Source organism: Anser cygnoides, chromosome 4 (assembly GCF_040182565.1).
Source record: "Anser cygnoides isolate HZ-2024a breed goose chromosome 4, Taihu_goose_T2T_genome, whole genome shotgun sequence".
NCBI lineage: Eukaryota > Metazoa > Chordata > Aves > Anseriformes > Anatidae > Anser > Anser cygnoides.
Genome location: NC_089876.1, coordinates 11,588,574 through 11,609,512, shown reverse-complemented (window position 1 = coordinate 11,609,512; position 20,939 = coordinate 11,588,574). Strand labels below are relative to the sequence as shown.

At 37.5% G+C, this 20,939-nt stretch overlaps 1 protein-coding gene across 6 annotated transcripts in view; it reads right to left on the bottom strand.

Annotated features, from left to right (window-relative positions):
* Positions 1–2,818: 2,818 nt before the first annotated feature.
* AFAP1 (actin filament associated protein 1) overlaps positions 2,819–20,939 on the bottom strand; it is a 119,978-nt gene continuing 101,857 nt past the window's right edge. For 2 of the 6 annotated variants that reach the window (XM_013179348.3, XM_013179353.3), the window contains exons 12-19: positions 17,780–17,897; positions 16,014–16,271; positions 14,361–14,475; positions 12,420–12,584; positions 11,680–11,870; positions 10,765–10,926; positions 8,748–8,954; positions 2,819–6,197 (exon numbers count right to left, since the gene is read on the bottom strand). In XM_013179348.3, the coding sequence (XP_013034802.2) occupies positions 8,793–8,954; positions 10,765–10,926; positions 11,680–11,870; positions 12,420–12,584; positions 14,361–14,475; positions 16,014–16,271; positions 17,780–17,897 (1,171 nt within the window). In that variant the 3' untranslated portion in view covers positions 2,819–6,197; positions 8,748–8,792. The remainder of the gene's footprint in view (positions 6,198–8,747; positions 8,955–10,764; positions 10,927–11,679; positions 11,871–12,419; positions 12,585–14,360; positions 14,476–16,013; positions 16,272–17,779; positions 17,898–20,939) is intronic. The other 4 variants (XM_066996541.1, XM_066996542.1, XM_066996543.1 and 1 more) reach the window with 4 other exon arrangements.

Here is a 20,939-nt window from a genome sequence, read left to right as displayed (position 1 = left end):
ATAGGAAAATTATTTCCCTGTCATCAAGAGAGCTCATTGAAGAGGAATATCTTTCCTCTAATTATTTCAATTATCTAATATATTCTGAAGCAATAATGTTGCATTGTCTTGATCTTGAGACAGATGTTTGCATTAAAAATCAAATTGAAAAGAATATGATACATTATTTTATGGGAAAGAATGTTTTTGTAACTGGTGGTTGGAAAAATTACATAGTCGTTCTGAGAGAAACCAGCTTCATTTATCAATAGGAATATGGCAGGGGAAGAGGAGGAAGCATACAATAATACTTACCCAGTGCGTGCTTCCAGCTTCCATTTACTGTGGAGCTGGACCTCTCTGCAGCAGAGCTGGTAGCTTTGTGGTAGCTTTGTGTCGAATAGCCTTGAGTCATTCTTCTCTGCCATGAATTTTCTTTATTGTTATGGGCCTGTATAAGCTTTTAGCATCCATAACATTGTGGCAATGAGTTCCACAGCTGAATCATGCAATGAGGGAAAGTACTTCTGTGTAGTTTTGAACCTGCCCCATTAATTTTGGTACCCTGAGAGTTTGTACTATTAGTGACACAGACTATTTCGTTCCCTAGTCACACTCTCTTTCTGGTTCCATTTTTTATAACCTCCTAACACATTCCTCCCCCTCCTCCAGATTTCTTCCTTCAGAAGAAGCCCTTATCTTTTTCCCCCTTTGGATTTCATTTTAATATCAATATTTTTCCCTGTATGATGGGGTCTCTCTTGCTCTTGTACCATCACCAATATATCTATTTATTCCATTCAGTGTCCAGACTTTGTTTAAATCCTAAAAAAGTCAGTGGAGATATCAGAATGTTTTTCTTCTTTTACCACTTTGTGCAAATTCTTGTGCACAGCAGTTGTTTGAGTGTTATCTTCATCTTTGTCATGGGGACATGTGGTGCCTGGATGACGTATTGCTACAGCTGAAGATGTTTTGCTGCTGACAGCGTATGTTATTACATATGTCTGAACCAGGCAGGGTCTAGAACTCTGTGCTGCATTTTAGACCACAGGGTATTTGCTGGTTGTTTTGTTATCATTATCATTGTTTCTATGCAATACATCAATACATGGATATTTTCTTGGACCTAACTATGATCCATGACCATCTTTGGGTGTAGTCAGAGCTATGTCAGCACTCATAATTATCTGGATTATTTTGTGGAATTGTTTATCTTTTCTTACCTTTGGCAGTTCTTTCTACATTTATTGACGTTGTATTTCTTCTGACATTTTAATCACTGGTGAAGTATCTGCAAATCCTTGTAGCTGGATTTTAGCATTAATGTCTTGAAACAGTAACAGCAAATTTTTTCATCTCACTTCTATTTTTTTTAGTTAGTTCTGAATATTCTGATATGCACAAGGCCCAAAGCCCAGCCTCGTGGGATCCCAAGGCTCAGGGCTAGTGGAAAAAAAAGAATTTATGTATTTTTTTTTTCTTTTTTAAAACAACCAGTTATTTATCCTACTAAGCCTTTTCCTTTTATCCAGTAGCTATTTAAGATTCCTTTGTGATGGACCTTGTCAAAAGTGTATTGAAAAATCCAACCAGAATGTTATTTTTCTAGATGCTTTTTAACAGCCTCACAGACCTCTTAGAACTTCATGACTAATGACATCCCAGAGTAAAAGCAATGTCTGATGATTCTCAACTTTCAGACAATTTTTTTTAGAAAAGGTCATGGGGGTGGTAAAGAATCTAACATTAAAGCACTGCAATACTTATAATTTCAGTGCCTCAATGGAGTAAGCTAAGGTGTTGGTGAGGTCTTTCACATCATTGAATGCCTTTGGTATGCAACTATATAGACACAATATTAAATATAATTTAATACCATAGAGTTTAAAACACCATTAAGTTTGTTTATAAGGCATTTTTAGGCCATGAGCCTAAGTAACTTAAGATACTAATTTTCTAATTTTTGTTTATATATTATTATACTGTAATAATAGAATATATTACTTATTACAACTATTCTAAATAAATACATTTTACATAAAATATGCATATACAGTTTGTCCTCTCTTTATCTTTTCTACAAAAAAAAATTCTTACTTTCTCTATAGAAATATTAATAATTTGCTTTGCTTTTGAGGTGGAAGGCTTTTTAATTGCATGAAGGGTAGTGAAATGTTACAAGCCTTGATTAAGTAAACAAAAAGCTGTGTCTACTTGTGACACAATTCTTATTAGTTATATAACCATGACATGTTTTACATACGCTGACCATCTTTTTCTCCTTAGGTCAAAGAGGTTCTGAGTACAGAAAGGAAACCAATTAGGCTGCTTCCATGAATTTAGTAAGATGAAATGTATTTTCTACTAAAACTCGACATTTAGTAATAACTTTAGTGTGGTGGTGGTGAGAGCTAAATCTAGTAAAAAGCAACAAGGAATGCTTATGGCACATCATTATGTAATCTCATCTTTCAGTCATCTATAAGGAATTGCTATAATCACAGTTATCTTGCCTGATAATTAGTGCAGTCTGATTCTGATCTATTTTAATTTCTCAGGGGTAATTTTTATCGCTGTACATAAAAATGTACACTATCTTATTAATTGGTTTGACATCTAAGCAAACAGATATAGTGATACTAGATAAACAGTACCTTCCGCTATGAGCGCTAAATGCATTGAACTATCATTTTCCATTGCTGGGCTTTCTTTTAGATATAGTGTATTCAAGTTGAAGAAAAATTGCACAGTTTAATGGGGACAAAAGTGACACAAAGAAATATATTTACTTTTATATACTTTTTTTTTTGTATTTTCAAGTAACAAGAAACAACAATGCAAATACTTCTTTTATTTATGACAGGTAACTTTATTAATAATGGTCTTGTATCTGTCGCACCTACCAGGTGCCAGTCTTTTTTCACACTCTGCAAGACTTCCTGAAGAATAAACTAGAAAGGCATAAAGTTAGTTGAAGCTGCTAAGACACACATTTGTAGGTGGGTCTGTTTTGGACTTTTTTTTTTTTTTACAGAAGTTTCCATGAATGTGTGCCAAAAATATTAAATACATTGAGAAATACAGTAGAAAGACTATATTTACAGTCAATTATAATGGGCACTGCCAACATATCCAATAACAAAAATAAAACAAAAACTTTTTTTGTGTTTCTTTCATGCTTTTTTTCACAGAAATTTTTAAATATGATTTTGTTTTTTAAAAAATACAATAAGGAAATAATTACATTCTTAATATGAGAACATTATCTTACAACATACAGCCTGGGCCAATTAGTTTGAAAGTGTCTTAAATGAAAAAAAAAAAAAAAAAAAGATACTAAATTAAGTATTCTCTATTTCAAAACTCAAATTGCCACAATCATCTCTTAAAAAAAAAAAAAAAAAAAACACTTTGATCCCCTAAGATTATGATCTGTTTTTTAAAAAAGCATCACCCATTAAAAAAAATAAAAAAGCACCTGGTATAGTAACAGGAGTTTGTTGAGGAAGCACAAGTGTAACGTTTTCTCAAAAGACACAGAAATGCAATGTTTTAAAATACAATAAATTTCATTTTTAAAAAGTCATACTGCTCTATTACTGACTTTGCCTGGTGACCCTGAAATCCTGAAAACATTGAAAATACAAGCTCTGTTGCTTTTTATAAAAATTGCACAGCAACAGTACTATTAAAAAAAATGGAACATATTTCACAGCACTAGATGTGGTCCATTGAGAGATTATTTCTAGAGGGTTTTTGTTTATTTGTTTCCTCCTTTGAAAACCTTGGCCATTACAAAGAATAGACATGTCACTAAAGGCTAATTGCAATGTTACCATTAGAGACATGCCATTACACAGTACGGGGTGGGGAAGTGGCTTTAAGGAGCCTCTGCAGGAGGTTGGGCGAAAGGGGATGGAAGATACAATGCTAATATTAGGTAAATAAGACTGACTCAAAGGAATTTGGCTTTTGATTACTCTGCATTACTTGATGCGGGACCACTTCTTAATGGTAACTGTTACATCCTTGCAAATGTTTACTAAAGCCTAATTTGCATCATAAATATGTACAGATATAAATTAAATATTTATTGAAATATACAAATAAATAACTTAATTTGAAATAAAAAGCCTAAATGAACTTATTTTTGCTTCAAATTTGTTTCTGCTAATATTTATGGGAACTTGGTAATGTTTAGTCCATAGTCATACAGCATAGAATGTGCCCTCCACTTACAATAATAAGTAAGCAGATGACTGAAAATAATATAAAAAAAAATCCTGTTTTCAATGAAAACCACACTGACACTTGCTTCCCTATAGTATTTGCATTCCTGCGGCACTTTGTACAATTGCACAGTCCCAGGAAGCAAAGAGCCTTTTCCAATCTTGGACCCCATTTCTCCTCTGCTAAGGGTCAATGTGATGCCTGGCACATTTGGGAACAGGATTTAGCACTTCTGTGTGCACCATTATGGACACGCTTTTCAAACCACTTGGCATACACCTGATTTGGGGAAGCTGCTAAGTGCTGGGTCTTTCTGATAGCTCTGCGCATGGGCTCTGGGTTTGCCAATCCTAACAGTTCCTTCAGGAAGTCCTTCGGTGTCCATAACGGGACCGCTGGACCATAATGGGAATTTGATCCCTGATAACTACTGTGTTGCCAACTTCTGTGATTTTACTTGCAAGTCTTAAGTAACTCTCAAGATTCCAGCACTAATATCTCTGATAATCTTAAAATATGAGTACTTTTTAATTTTTTTTAATTAAAGTAATTTTCTAATCCTCACAGCTGAGGAAAAAAATCTTGAGAATGTGATTGAAAGCTCTCCAAAGTCTTAAAAAAAAAAAAAACCACAGAGAATAAATTAAAAGAACCCAACTCATTATATATTTTTTTCTCCTTCCTGATTTTTTTAAGCCAATCTTGAGATTTTGAAGGACTTCAGCTGGCATTTTACTGCACGTAACTTTGCAGGAGTGACGTAGATAGAGACAAAGAAGAACAGATATCTACAATTTTACAGACTAAAATGCAAGACACAATTTCCTAGTAAACAGAAATGGACTCCTGTCTGAAAAATCCCCAATTCCTTGTAAAAAGGTTTATAAAAAGAGCCTTAAAATTATCATCCTTTCAGTCTCATCTTCCTCAAAAATAATAGCTGAGGTCTGAAAAGACGAAGGAAACTAAGTACAGCAGTGTTCTATAACTCAAGTTTTACAATACTATATTATTTAAAAAAAAAAAAAAAAAAAGACTGACCACATAAGCTATTCTGAGTTGCCATTATCTGTTGATTAATTTCAATTATTTTTCTTTTTCAAAAAGTATAGAAAAGAAGCAATATCTAAAAATACCTGTTTGCCATTTAAAAAAGTCAGGAACAAATCATTGCTTGACAACATGACCTTTGAAAATGACTGGTGCTTCGGAATAAAGAGAATGTACTAAAATGCATTTTTTTTTCAAAGTAGGGCAGCTTTTTATCTCCCGATGACAAAAGCAACTGTCTTAAAAAGTATCAGAGAACTCTTCACAGCTGAGTTGTGTCATTCCACTGTTTCTCACTGCCATTGAGGCCAGTGGCAATGAAGAGCTCCTGACTTCTCGGTTCAAGAAGGTCATGACCCCGTGAACACATCTCTTCAGTTTTCTTTTGCCACATGGACAGCAGTGTGACTACTAATGAGCAAGCCTTGGCTCAGCAACTTCTGTGGCAAGCAGAGCTCTCCGAGGCAGTATTACCTGCAAGAGCACGTATCTGAAATGATTTCACATCATTCTTTAAGAATGCACTGATCTTCAGTGCTGTTCAGGCCATCTGATGCAATGTAATTAACATTGCTGCTCTATACTGTTTCAGCAAAGTAAACTTCCAATTGCAACTATATGCCTCTTTTTACTTACTATGGCTGGTTTTTGCTTTTTGGTTTTCATTTTTGTTACCAATGAAGTTGGAAATAAAGAGTTACAGGTAATAAAAAGGGGCACACATAGTTACACAGAATACAGTAGAGGGAATACAGGCAAATTAGCGCCAAGCTACCATTAACTTAACAGAATTATAAAACCTCTTTTGGCGTATCACTTGATACCACTTTTTGGATGAGTCTTTTGCAGCCTATGTCTTGGTCCATAATAGGTAAGGCCTTTATGGAAAGTGAGTGGTTTTTCTATACTTATGTTCCATTTTTCATCTCCCATTCCTGGAAGGGGGAAAGAAAGATATGGAAAATGTTAGAAAAATCAAGATATTTCACTGATGTCATCAGATCTGCTAAGCCAAAACCAGCTGAGGTCAGTAACAGTATTTCCATTGACTACTGGATCCAGCCACCTACCCACAAATTAGTTAGGGAACGTTAACAAGTATGTCCTGATACGGTCTGTGCACAGCCTCCACCCCTCTGCAACTACATATGGCAACTTTTTTCTAGTACTTTCTAGGGCTTTCTAAGTTACCTACGTGAGAGAGAAGTAAGCACTCAATCTCTCTCATAGCTGACACCAAGTCGTTCTACATACTCTTCAATTTTTTACTGTAAAATTCCTGGTAAGCACACATTATGGCTAAAAAGAGAAGCTTACAGGCAGCGTAGAGTAAAGTTAGTTGACACTGCGTTTGTTTCCCATATACAGAATCCAAGTTGACCGATTGCTTATTAAATTTAAGAAATCCCTTTGCTTTTCCATCCCTCAGTTTCTCTGCCTGTTAATTGCAGATAATGACACCTACCATCCACAGCAAAGCATGTGATCTATAATGCTTTCATCCATGTATTTCAGAGAAAGGTATCGCTATTGCCATTTCTTCTGCCACAGAAGTGAAAAGTCACAATGAGATCGCTATAGGTAAACACCTCATTTAATGAAACTTGTGGCTATTGACTTGGGATGATAACTACAGTACTTCCTAATATTACATCAGAACAGAAGATGTGAAGAAGGATGGGCTGAGCCTAGGACATACATGATGTACCAACTCCCTTAAACACATCCGTACAGAGATCAGGAAATAATGAAGTGCCAAAGGAGCTGGCCTCTCGCTGAAGTAATCTCTGTGGAGCAATTCCACAGCTGTTCCTAGCCAGGAACCAGGGTCTACAAATTCCTCTCCCACCCATCAACTCTGCAGAGATACTCTGCAGGCAGCCTGTTAAGTTGGCTCCCAAGCTGAATTCCTGAGTTTAACACTCATTCCACACTATTTAAGAGCTCTAGCTGAAAACTGTTACTTATGTATGTAAATATCTGTTTCTGCTGCTGAAAGCAGTAAAAGCATTAGTTTGGCTGAACAGCTGCATGACCGTGACACCTCTTCAACCATTGTAAAGCACCACTAAACTCACAGTCAGTGATTTTAGCAATGCAAGAAAAAAAAAAAAAAACAGTAGGTTTAGAGCAGGTATAGAACAGTTTAGTATTTTTTAAATCCTGGGTATTTTTTTTTCCATTTATTAAGATATAAAGCATTTTTAAGTATTCAATTAGAGCTTTAAATTATGGTAAACCTAAACTTAAAACACAGGATTGGTGAACTGTAGATTACTTTGAAAAAGGATGCTAAATATATATTCTCTAAGTCTATGCTGCCAAAGCTCTAAAGGAAGTCCTTGGCTGAGCAACTGGGAAGAGATTTTTTTTTGTAAGATGTGTTAAATAAGCCTTGAAAGCAGCAGTTTCTTCTGCAGGTGTAGAAGGAACATCTCCTTTGTTTCCGTTGCTCCATCAGCTTCAAGTCAATGAAAGAATGTTTAAGTCAACATTATCAAATTGAATGAGAGCTGGGAAACCAGGAGTGCTCATTTTCTTCTCCAAGCCTCAAACATGAGCAAAATGTAAACTGCTGACCTTCACCAATCCAACAGTTTTGAAAACAAATTAGATGCAATCACTACAGTCTCCTTGCTACACATAAAAATTTGATTTTAGAAAGTCATTTGACCTACTTAGATAATCATTTTATTCTTGCACAGCAAGAATATTGGGAGTATTTTACTTAACTCACAATGCTAATGCAAATTGCTGTTTTCTACATTTTAGTTATTCTCCATTTCCAGCACAGTAGATTACCAAAATCACAATGAGAAAAATCCTTCTGACTGCTGAAAAATTTGCTTTCCTTTTTTTTCTTAAAACAAACAAACAAAAAAATAGATGTTACAACACGAAAAGCTAAAAAAATCCAGATAACTGTATGCATAGATATGTACAGTGTTTGTCTTAAGTACTCAACCACCTTGTAGCTGCTTTTAGATTTATCCCTAGATCTGTCTTCTTACTCCTCTCTCTATTCCCCTCTCATGGTGATGCATCTGGAGAGATTTCTGTCAGAGCAGACCACCCCCCTGGGGGCAGCACTCTGCCACACACTCTAACACAGCAGGCTGGACAGCGCACGCATTCTGCAGCAGCAGCTGCCCCAGCAGAGAAGGGCGCAGTGCTCTGGGCTGCTGAGCACAACAGTGCCAAGAGGGTGGCTGCAAACAAAAGGGTGGCTGGTGACAAGCTCAGCATCCTGGGTGCAAGGGTGGAGTGAGAAGGGAGGCATTCAGTGCATTTAAATGCATAGTGGAGAGGAAAAAGAGGAAAGAAAAAAAAGGCATTTTGAATGCTTATACAACCATAACAGTGGGCGATTTGCCAGTTGCTGAACACACAAGCATTAGCACGGACATGAAATCCGTTTCACTCCCACACATTGCACTGACATTCATGCACCAAGAGCCAAGTAAGTTCTGCTCTGGGATACTCACGTGTGACTCCCTTTGTTTAGCCACATCTATAAGGCCTGGGCTCACTCATAACTGCAAAAGGCCAAAAGAATTGAGAGCCAAATTCCACCCTCGCATATGCACATTTAACTCCCACTGAAGGGGGGGTGTGCTGCAGATGCATACCTGATGGCAGGATTTGGCTGCTGCTCCTTGCGAAGGGGCTGAGCACAGCTTGGGTTGCACCGTCTAATTCAGCAAAATTTCACCGTTAATATTTAGCGCATGAGGTTTTTAGGAAAAAGCTGTTAAAGCTGAATTGGATACTTTCGAGTTATTTTTCCCAGGGTAGGAAATACACTTAGTAGCTCCATAGCCTTTCAGATTAGCCTGATTTTATATGCAAGATTCTTCCACAAAAGGACATGACCAAAATATCGTGCCATCCAAAGTGTAGTGATGTCAAACAGCACAGCAGGCTGCGTCCTGTATGGTGCAAGTTGCACACAAAAATTAACTACAGCTGGAAGGTATTCTTTACATCAATTTTTTTCAGGTTTTTATAGTGCCCAGGTTTCTTCCGCTCTACAGATTAAATATGCCTGTCTAGTCTGTAGCACGTGTGAAACAAATCCACACTCCCTTTCGTCAGGCCTGTGCTCTAACTGCTAGACCATATTTTACCAGTAATGCTGTGCTAACATGCAAATCTAAGACAAAATGTGTTTTTAGAGATCATCTGTATGGGACAAATTATAGTATAATTGGCATACAAAGATAAGCTTCAGAGTACATGAATCCTTCTTCAGTTTTGAAACAAACACCAAACTTCAAAGTTAAATAGCACTGAAACTAATTACTCCCAGTTATAATTATTGTTATCTGACTTAAATGACAGAAAAGGCCATTGATGCCCATGGAAAAGAGGGAGGAAGGTGGGTGGGAAAGTGCTCACATAAGGTACAGCATGAGAATTAATTCATGGCTTGGGCAATGTAGAGAGCTTAATTTAATGGGCGCTGGGAGAAACACAGGGAGAAACTGGGATGTGTCATAAAATCAAATCATTTGGTAAGCTGATGATGTTTTATAATCTAGTACATTTAGGTGCCAGGCTTATGCCTAACACATTTATCACTGTAAATGCGTATTATCAATGAAGACTGTAAATACTTTTAATGAAAGTTACTTAAAAAATCCCTATTTTGCAGAGTATTTTATTATTTTGAGAACAGAAAGGGACTTCAAAGAAGACAGACGTCTAAGATTATTATTGTTTATGATTACAATAAGCAGTGAACTTCTAAATCAACAACAGCTCTGGGCAGTGCTATTACTGTCACCCTTGGTTATATGCTGCCCACGTGCCTATGTTGCTGGCAAATTTAGCCCAATGGTCATGGAAATCTCATTGAACGTAAAGCACAAAACTTGAAAAAAAAAAAAATGTAACAATACAACAAGAATGCAAACTTCAGCCTGATCTTGTGAGATTACATTAAATTAATTTCTACTTGAAATGTACATTAAGAGTAGTTAAATTGCATAATGCACTTTCAATTACTGTAATGCAGAACCATTCTGTTCTGTGTCAGCTGGCAAATACCAAACCTGAAAATGTGTTGCATCAGAGCACTTACTGTAACTTTTCAGCCACTTTTCAGCTATACTGGTTAGTGTAACTTAGTGGATTTTGGATGGACTGTCTACACCACAGACCACTTACCTCGCAAATTAAATTTATAAAGGAGAAGAGAAAAACAGGGGAAGAGAGGGAAGTAGAACTAAATCTGTCTGTCAAAGTACTTATCAATTCTTCTGCAAACAATTCCCCGAAACCAACCCTGACTGGAGGACGAGCATGCAGTATTTATAAAGTAATACAAATAATCTAGATATTGTACAGTCTCTTCTTAAACCTAAATTTTACCAACAGAAGCAGAAGGAACCTATCTTTCCCTCTCTCTACCTCTGTCCCTCTACATGCAAATAAGACTTTTTTTTTTTAAAAAAAAAAGTAAGAAGAAGGACAGAGAAAGAAAGCTACACATCTTCTCACCTTTGCTTTTCGAAGTACATGGCCTCGACATGGAGAATTATTTGATGAAGGAGGTCGCTTCAGAGCTGCTGCGCTGTTCACAGGTATTGAGCACTCGGTATCACTGGTATCACAACTGGAGATTGGAGAGTTTTCCAAAGTTCGGTGCTTGAAAATTGGAGACTAATAAAGAGTGAAAACCCTACCTTGAGTTTCCTCCAAATAGTCACACAGGCAGTATTAGACTTAGAAATTAGATTAGATTAGAAATCTTAGATTTCTAGACTTAGAAATCCAGAAACTATTTTTAAAGAAATCATACTCATGATAATGTTGAATAAATGAAAACGGGGCTAGAACAAAAGAAAAAGAATGTGATGAAAACTAAAGTTCATTTTCTGTCATGAAGTAACAATGGGTCATAGGGAGGAATTGACATCTCTCTTAGATCCCTCTAATACAGCTACCCAGCTGCTTCTGGCACAGCTCCATAGCATGAGCCAGGTTGCCACATTCCATCGGGAATGTGTGAGATGCAGCCATTGCAAAGGGTGACAGTGGGACCAAAACAAGTAGGTCTCAGCCACTGCATGATGATTTGGTGCATTTAAAACTTTCCTTAGGATGGAGCAATGTCTCAGTTTATGCTCTTGCAAAAATTGAGGACAATGAGGCATCGACTTTTGTGCCTTATCGTATCATAAATAATAGCTACATACATACTACCTGTGATTCCCATGTCTTCCTGCTCCCATTGCTCTAGAAAGTATACCAGATGTAAGTGAAGAATGCAAGCAATGCAGAAAGGAAATAATTAATTCTGTTGTTATTTCGTGTGCTTAACAAACTTTTTGAAAACTCTCACATAACATCCATTTTAATGGAGCCCTTCTAACCAGTGGTACTAGGGTTTGCATATTCAGTGGATTGGCATACCTGTGGGCTTGATGTTCCTGACTTGGGCTCAATAGCCAAGCCCAGTGTGATGCCACCAGCCAAGGCTTTCTTAAGGCTCTCCTTCACCTCAGTGAGTTCTAGCTCCAGGTTTACACGCTCAGCCTCCTTTGCCTTACATTCCTCTTCCAGCTTCTTTAACTTGTCTTCAAGAATTACTTGGGTCTTCCTGCCTGTCATCCACAGAAATGTTATTTCAACAATGAGCTTAAACTGACACTTTCAAAAATTTTTTTTCTTTCTAAGAAAGTAAAGAACAAGAGTTCAAAAAATCAATGACTTCACAAAAATGTTGCATATTTTGCAAAAAAACATTTTTCCATGTAAAAATCTAGTAACAGAAACCAAATGCTTTCTTTCAGGTTGCTTCCCAAGATTTCTAGTCTAGTTGCAAATCAGTATTTGTTTTGTTACTCTCCCATGTCATGAAAATATAATTAGCTAGTCGCAATAAAATTATTCCTGTGTTCTGCTTAAGTCACCATTACTGTTAGCTCATAGGTATACATATATATGTATATATACACATCAATTCATATATATACACACATATTCATACATTATGTATGTATATATGTATAAAAAACAAATATAGTTATTACAGAGTATAGTTTAACATCAAAGCCAAGCCTCGTGTAGAACCACACCTTCGTCCCACAGTGCAAGGTTGGGAAATTAAGCCTACCGTGGGCAGAATTCAGCACAAAAAAAGCACCTCATACCAGCATTGACTTCAATGGCAGCGCGTAGATCTTTTCTTTCTTTTCGGAGCTGGGCCAGCCTATTCCGGAGCACTTCCTTCTTCTTTAGCAGTTCCTCCTCTTTGCTCTGTAACCTCTTTGCATCTGCCTCCACACGATTTTTGCCATATTTGTACTGTTCTGCGTCTGTACATATTAGATGGCAGTTATTTATTTCATTTGCCTGCTCCCATTCAAATTTTGATCACAGTTTAAAATGGGAGACAAAAAAATGTAGATTTCTCAATTTAACTTTGGGTTAATCAGGGTTTTGTGGCATAGATGTTTTTGTACAGATGCTGCCTCAGCTGTTCAGGCAGCTCATTACCTCAATGACTTGGTTAAAATAACAGTAAAACCCAAAACTATGCCCTATATCTGAACATCGCATGAAGCACTTCATGTTCTGAGAAACTGGTTTAACGCCACTCTTCCATGGGCTTTTTCTGAAGGTCTGTGATTCCTGCTGAGCTCTGAAGCACAGCTACAGAAATACTATGGGATACATAGTTTGTTCTCTAGGTTTATACGTGAAAGATGAGAAATACCAGTTATTTTCTAGCACATTGGTTTTTAAAAATGGCCTTGCCCTTCTCTGTAGTTCAGAGGAAGAAAAGGAAGCTTCTCTTTATCTCTGAACCCTTGATTTTTAATTGGAAGTGGTCAAAGATAAAACTTCTTGGTTGCCATTTTTACCTATTTTCCATTTCTACTTCAAGTACCTACAACACACATCTTTTCTCACCTGACTGAACAGAACACAATGATACTTAAGAGCTCTCTTTCTTCTTCTTTTATTTTATTTGATTTTATAATTTTCCATACAAATGCTTTCTTTTCCTGGCTCACGTATGTGTTCTAATTTATTTCACAGCCACTTCTATACCTCTGCTCCAGCTGCAGACCCAAAGGAAATAGGTCACCACACAGAAGGCAGTCAACTTCACTTAAACCATTCCTGACCAACAGTTGTCTAACCAGTTTTAATTGGTCTTTAGCATCTGAGATACCTTTACTCCAACAATCTATTCCAGTACAAATTGACCTGTACAGTTAGAAAGACACTTTTTTTTTTTTTCCTAAAGTGTAACCCAACTTTCCCATGTTCCAGTTAAATCCACGACTTCTTAAAAAATTACCATGAGCTGAAAAAGCCACATTCATTCCTTCATTGGCAGAAGCCAAATTTTGGAATCTATATCTTAAAAATTATAACTCTTTTTTTGTCTCTTCTTCGTTAAGGAAAACTGTCATTGTGAGGCTTGTTTTTAATTGCTAAAAATTATAGTATTGGGAATTAGATACGTTTCTCCTCATAAATTCCTTTCTTCCTAAAATTCCTTTACTGAGCCTTCATCTCACAAAGCATATTTTCATATTACCTACAGGCAATCTACCTGCCTAGAAGAATCCACGTTCTGAATTTGCTGTTTATGGATTGAAATCTCTTCTAAGGAAGCTTTTGAGCTTTATAGTTGTCTTCATTATTTTGTTGTACCTTTTTCTTTTTCATTAAAGATAACAGTAATTCTGCTTACGAACAATATAATGTTCTAACATCTTTCCTAGCTTCTCATCCTGCTCTTAAACAGGAATACAGAATTATTCTTTGCCTCAAATGAAGAATCATTACTGATATATTTTTTTTTCCCTTCTGCTCTCATGACTTTTTGCAGCCACAGGGCCACATTTCATATTTATCATTCTGCCCTTGACAAACTTTTATCTCATGGCATGGCTGGAGTAACACTGAGTAACCGATGTACACAGTATCTCCTATTCAAAATCTTGGTGGGCATCTCCTGCCTAGTCTCTCAGCCACTGAATTAAAACAGTGGTTCTTTATCATCTGCCAAGAAGACAGCTGCCTTGGGTATCGTCATGTCTGCATTCACAGTGGCACCAGTGAGGAGATATACTTACTGGAGGCTGTGCGCTTCACACAAGACACTGACTCAGGTTTCTTCGGTTGGCTGTTTAATGTTCTCACTTTTCCTGTGATCCCATTAGCAGTCGCAGGAGGTTTCTTGCCTTTAAACTGTTTGAAAACAAAAGTACAAATGGTCTCTGGCTATTCCTGTGCCACTAGCACTGCAGTTATCCTTTCATCAAGGGCAAAGCTTGACAAAAAAAAAAAAAAAAAAAAGAGTTGCCTTATCAAAGAACCTTTACAGACTGCATTGATCCAGCTGGAGATGGTGCATCCTTCAGGAATTTTGTCTCTGAAAGCTGCCTGCTCAGCAGGATTCCAGAAGTGAAAACACCAGGAAACACAGGATAATGAGTGGATGAGCACCCCATCTCTAGTGGTATCCTGGTTTCCAAATTATTCAAAACTCTGGCATTTACTGTACTAAGTCATTATGAGGCAGAAGAGTTTTACCTCAAAATAATTTCACACAGTAAAGATTCTTGAAACACAGGTTTTTCAAGGTTAATTGCATACAGAAAGATCCAACAGGGTTTGCCATACAAAAATTCGACACCTTCTTATTTACTATATGGTCTTTCCATCACCATGGTATGTGGATTTATTTATTAATTTTTTTAATGATAAAATTACTACACATTTTAAAATATTAGGAGTTAATGCATTAACCTTCTCTTCTACAATCTCTAGCTACTAGTTAAAAGTTTTCCTACTTAAAAAAAGGCAAATTCTTATAATGGCCAGACAGGACTAGATGATCTTGGAGGTCTTTTTCCAACCTTAAATGATTCTATGATTCTATAAAATTACCAGAAAAAGTATGTTTTACATCCAAGGGGAGCAGTATGGACTGAAACCTAGGATGAGAAATGCTGTCCTGCCTACTCCTGGTGTTTCAATCTGGAAAGTGTTAGCCAGGCATGAGGCATACCCGTGACACAGTATCTTCACCTGCTTCTAAAAGCTTTTGAGGACTGAACTGAGAGTGCAATGAGAAGCCTGCTGCAGCAGACTAGAATCAGGGAAATTTATTGTAGAAGCCCTATCTTTGATTCTGCAACTTCACTGAATGCTATTATTTGAATATGAGGTTTTTGTAGGGTTTAAGTTAATGCACAATAAAACAGGTACCTGACACAAGGGAAATAACTCTTATCTAACTGTGCAGTTTCAGATTAGATTGAAGGCCACACATCTCTGTGATACTTTGACAGGCTTATGCCAATGACCAGCTTTCGGAGACTGGCTACAGGCTGTCACAACCAAATTGCTGTCACAACCAAGCCATATATCACTTTTTTTTTTTTCTAGTCATTATTCCTTGCCTAAGGAGATAGAAGGTGTCACAATATGCATTCAGGTTAAGTTTGGAAGGCTATATTTTATTTTTTGATGTTATCTGCAATCTGTAAATTGTCAAGAGCGTGTTGGGAAGGCCTTCCCCATAAGCCATGAGGAGACAATGCTTCCACAGCAGAATTTACAGCTTAGCAAAACTGTTTTATGGCCAGTAACTTATGGCTAAACCCCAAGCACTTCAGTGCTCAGATTGACTGAAATAGCCCAACATCCTTAAGATAACAACCAGATAAACAGAACAGACAAAAAACAAAAAAAGTTTTGTCAAGTATTAAATAGTACAGTACCTGCGAGACTGATCCCCTCCCCACAGCAGAGGTATTAGTGATAGACTGAGCAGAAGACAGATTGGATGAGACAGGGTGTTTGTAATGGTTAGAGGAGAGTTTGTCAGTAGACAACCTATTGGCTTTTCTGTCAGCTGGCGGATAGCGTGCAAAGATTTTTGGAGACGGCAAGTTATCGTACAGGCCTGCATTATCATAAAGCATTTCTTCTCCAATGTTCCTGCTACGGGAAGAAGGAAAGCCATCTTCTGGTTCCCACTGCAACACACACACTTTGGCAGTTAGTAAACAATACACCATGCAGAACCAAAATGAAATTAAAACATTAGTAAGATTTTTGACCATAGCAAGCCCTCTGCATTTAGCAAGCATATGCTTATTGCTCACACTTGAAGCTAACTACTTAGTAAGGTGGGAGAAGGCACAGTGTGGAAAGGAAGCATTGCATTACATGGTTTATAGCCTTTGCATTTCAAACAGAATGAGCAAGCTAGTGCTATCCTAGCACTCTCCCTGTTCACATATTGTACCATCAGTTTTTATCTCTAACACTGAGAGGGCACAAGGAGACTGTGTTAACACAAGGAGAATGTGTTAACAAGGGATACTCATGGGCTGTACATCTGGTACATAAGTTGGTAAAAGTAATAATGCCTAACAGCTAGCTGAAGCTAAGAATTGTTGGCTTTTTTTTTCCTTTTTTTTTTTTTTTTCTTCAGGTTTTATGTCTTTCCAGTGAATACCAGCTGCTGGAATGTTAGTATTACATTTTCTTTGCTGGAGGATTATTATTCTGAGCTAACTATCTAAAATAGCTACAGGCCATTTGGCCATTTCCTTTTTTTTTTTTTCTTCAGAAAATGAAAAGCTCAACAACAATACTCCAGTGATTCATTCAATTAATCTTGAAAGAAACCAAAGGCCTGGTTGCCAAATATCCTTCCTTAATCCATCCTGGCTGTGGCAGTATGCTACTCATACAAAGGCTTAAGCACATCCAAGAACTACACACAGAGACTACTCACCCCCCATGCTGTTGCGTGCAGTTCCCAACAGGGTTTTTTTCCTACCATCTTTCTGACATTACTCAGACATGATGGACGCCTGTACTTGCAGTCCGCTTAGCACTTTGAAGCAATGAATTCTTCTGAGCTCAGCCTTAGTGGGGACCTTTATGAAGCAGCCCAACTTAAGGGCTTCCATATCTTGCCTGTAAATTTTCTTGAGGACCACATATTACTTTGGGTTAATATCCATTATGTGTTAAGTGCTATTACACAGCTGCCTATGATCAGCTCTGCAAGTTAGAAGGATGGAAGTGAGCCCTGTGGCTCTCCTTTGGGATCTGCAGTACCTGCTCTCATGAGGAACACAGCCCCAAGGATGGAAAAGGGTTCTGTTTTTTTGTTTGTTTGTTTTCAATTGAGACCAACAAATGCCTGGTGTAACTGAGTACTCAATTTTGCCAGGTCCAGTGTGATTGAAAAATACCCTCTTAAGACGGTACTGTATTCAAGGACTTGGCAACAAATCGTCAACAGGCAACTGCTTTCTAAATGCACGTTGGCTCACATGCAGGTTAATGTAAGCAATATGTCCCACGCCCCTAATACCCTATAGGTGTGAGAGAAGTTTGCAGTCCCCAATCAAAAAAATAGGACTTCATTTGGAAACTGCCCAGTGGGCCTTTTTAGATAATATAATTTTCAGATGTCCATGCATTCAACACATGCAAACCATTTGTTCTGTGTAAATTCAATTCTTACCGATCCATTTATGCAGGGAACATCATCATAATGAAGTGCCATTCCACTCGGACATGCGTAGCCATTGGCAGTGCTTCCCCGGTACGGATTTGTGGATATAACTCGCCTGTTCATAAAACTGAAAAAAAGCGAAATAAAAATAATAAAAAACAGCACTTGAACCGAGTCTAAATGATGATTCAGTGGTATGTTCCCTGTATCTGATTTTGTAGTCTGGAAGCACATATCTTCTCTCCTTCTGCAGGAAAGCTGAGGACAGTTTTCCCTTTGCTACTCACATGTTACTGCTAGCAGCCAATATTACACCATATGTTTCTGTACTGTATTCTTACAGCAGGGGTAAGGCTGTGTGAAAGCCAGGATGGCAACAGCTGTAACTGCTCAGTGGCATGTTTACATGGGAACCTGCTGATCTATGTTATAAACCAGCTTGCCAGTGTCACATAAATGTTCCCTTGTTGTCTGCATGGGGGAGAAGCAGGTGTTTCTGAGTGCACGCATGTCTGGGGGGATGAGAATTTGGAATCCGGAGGAACAATAATTAAATCCAGCAAAAAAAAAAATGAAAAAAGAAGTGGAACTTGGATAAAATCTGAGTCAACACATCCATCAAAATTTGCAGAATAATTTATTCCCCAAATTCTGGGGATTTTTCATGTCCACGTCAGAACTTTTGGCTAGGTAGAGTTTGCACAATGGCACTATGCTTCCCAGCTCTCTGGGTAACTGCACGCAAATATTCATTATTCTCATTATTGCTATGTTTCACACAGTGGATGTGAGCCCTCTGAATGCTTCAAAAGGGATATATATATTTTTCCTTTTGTTTTCTCTTCCCAAACTCTACCTTGTAGCTTGTGTTACTGGAATTCTGAAGAATATCACAGACTACAGTGGGCTTTGTGTTGGGAGCAAAGATCTAACAATGCAGAGACTGACAGAATCAGGCCCAATAGCAATAATGACCTCAAGAGTTAGTTGTCCTTTCTAGCAACCTCTGAAATTGAATGAGGTATCAAGTGAGATCCCAAATAATTCCTACAGATTCGGGTATATGTGAATGGGAAACCAAAGCTTTCCATCTCAAACAATGGGACCATTCAGGCTCTGTGGTGATATTCATAAAATATGACAAAGCCCTACTAAACCTGAGAGGGTCTTCTGTAGTGCTGGCTGGAGCTCAAAAGTTCTGTGGTTTCAACATTCGCTTTCTTTTGGCTTTGGAATAACATATAGTTCACTGAATTTGTTATTCAGAGAGAGACAGACCTCATCCAGCTATGGCTCACCTGAGCCATGGGAGAGCCAGGTTCACAGGAGGGATGAACCTGCCTGGTTGAGTGCGAGCCTCTTAGGTCTGCCACAGCCCCAGTGAATGCACAGGCAGTGCATGGGTGGAATAATCATTAGCCACAAGCTTTTCTTGTTAAAACAAACAAACAGTAAAGAGCCTAAGATAAATGCCATGATAAAAGTGTTTATCATATCTCATACTTCATTAGACATTATTAAAGGGCTGCATTTGTTTACTGCTCCTCTTAATGAAGAACATTACTCAAGTGTTTCTGGTTAGTCTAAAGGACTGCATTTGGAGCTGTTATTGTAGCTTCATTTATTTATTTATTTAAGTATCTTCATTGAGAGTAATGCATAATAGCCAAGTCTGAAAACTGGGATATTCATTAACAACATCTGATGCACCTGCACTAACTGTTTCCACCACCACAGTAAGCTAACATTTATATAAGTATCTGCAAACACTTCATAAGCATTATTTCACTAAGCCCTTCTAAACCAGTTTACAGATATATCCATGTAAATTAATTGTATTCTGAAACTGCTAGATGGGAAAGCCAATGGAAAAAAAAATTTGGAAACAACTTTTATTCAGCCTTTCCTAGATGCCTAATGATTTACATACACGAAACTGATGGGATTATTAATGAAGAGCTGATCACTCGGCACAGTAACAGCCTCAGGAAAAGAATAACCAATAAATTGAAGTGACTGAATGATAACCAATGCTGTAATGATAACTGTTGTTAATTTGGAATATTGATATTTGTCCTATAAAGAGTGGCAATAATATTTTGTTTACACAAGCATCATTGTCATTTCTCCTTATTTTCTAGGAGTAGTTGAAAATCAGCAGATGGCTAATCTACTTGCTTATTGACAAGCTCTTACAGTCTTTTTAAGACACCCAATGAATTTTAACTAATTCTTAATAGGGGAATTCTGCTATTTTGCAAGTTGTTTGACATTCCTTTCTAACATGTGGTTTAGTTGCATATGTTTTTTCACTTGGCTCCAATTAATATCACATTTGTTCAGAAAAGGAAAGCCAAGCAGTATTCAAGGGGAAAAGGTTTCCATTCTGTTTCTTTCTTAAATGTGGTTATTGCGAGATGCTGACCGAAGCAAAAATACATGTCAACATAGGATAAACTTTTTGAACCCTATAAACTTCAAATATTAATATAAGTCTATAAGCGAAGTGCATTTTGATTCTATCAAAATTATCTGTTTTTTTGCAAAACTGGGATTGTGGTAACATTGAGTCATTTCCTATCAAAAGAAGTTCAAGCTAGATCCTGAATGAAACTGCATTTTCCCTTGCTGAAGCTCTTTTAACACCTAGCTAATGGAAGAAGAGCCTTCTTTTGGAAAACTCTGAAGCTTTTGCCTTTTTTTTTTTTCATATTCAGTCTGTTTAAAGTTATGACAGGCAGATGGGTGTGATTCTCTAACGTACTGTCACGCGAATTCCATATTTGTGGAATTTGAAGGAAGTCTCATTTGGCAGAGATGAGGGATGACGCCTCTGCAAACTGTCTTGCCAGGCCACCCCTCTTGTGACCCCAGCAAACCAGAGTACATCTGCAGCAGGAGATGTCGTGTGTCCCACTAGTTCCTTCGTTCCCATTTCTAAACAATCTTATCTAGCCAAGGAAAAATGACAGTCTCATCCCACTGGAGACTGCTTTAATGCCAAAATTAATTAATTAATTTACTTTGAACATGTAAATCACTCTATATGCTAAGTATGCATTACTTTTTTCAACACAGGATTGGTGATGGGGAATTCACTGGAGTGATTTGCATTTTAAACAGAATTTCTGGGCTGTACCCAAGACTCCCTCCCAATTTCCACCTCCTA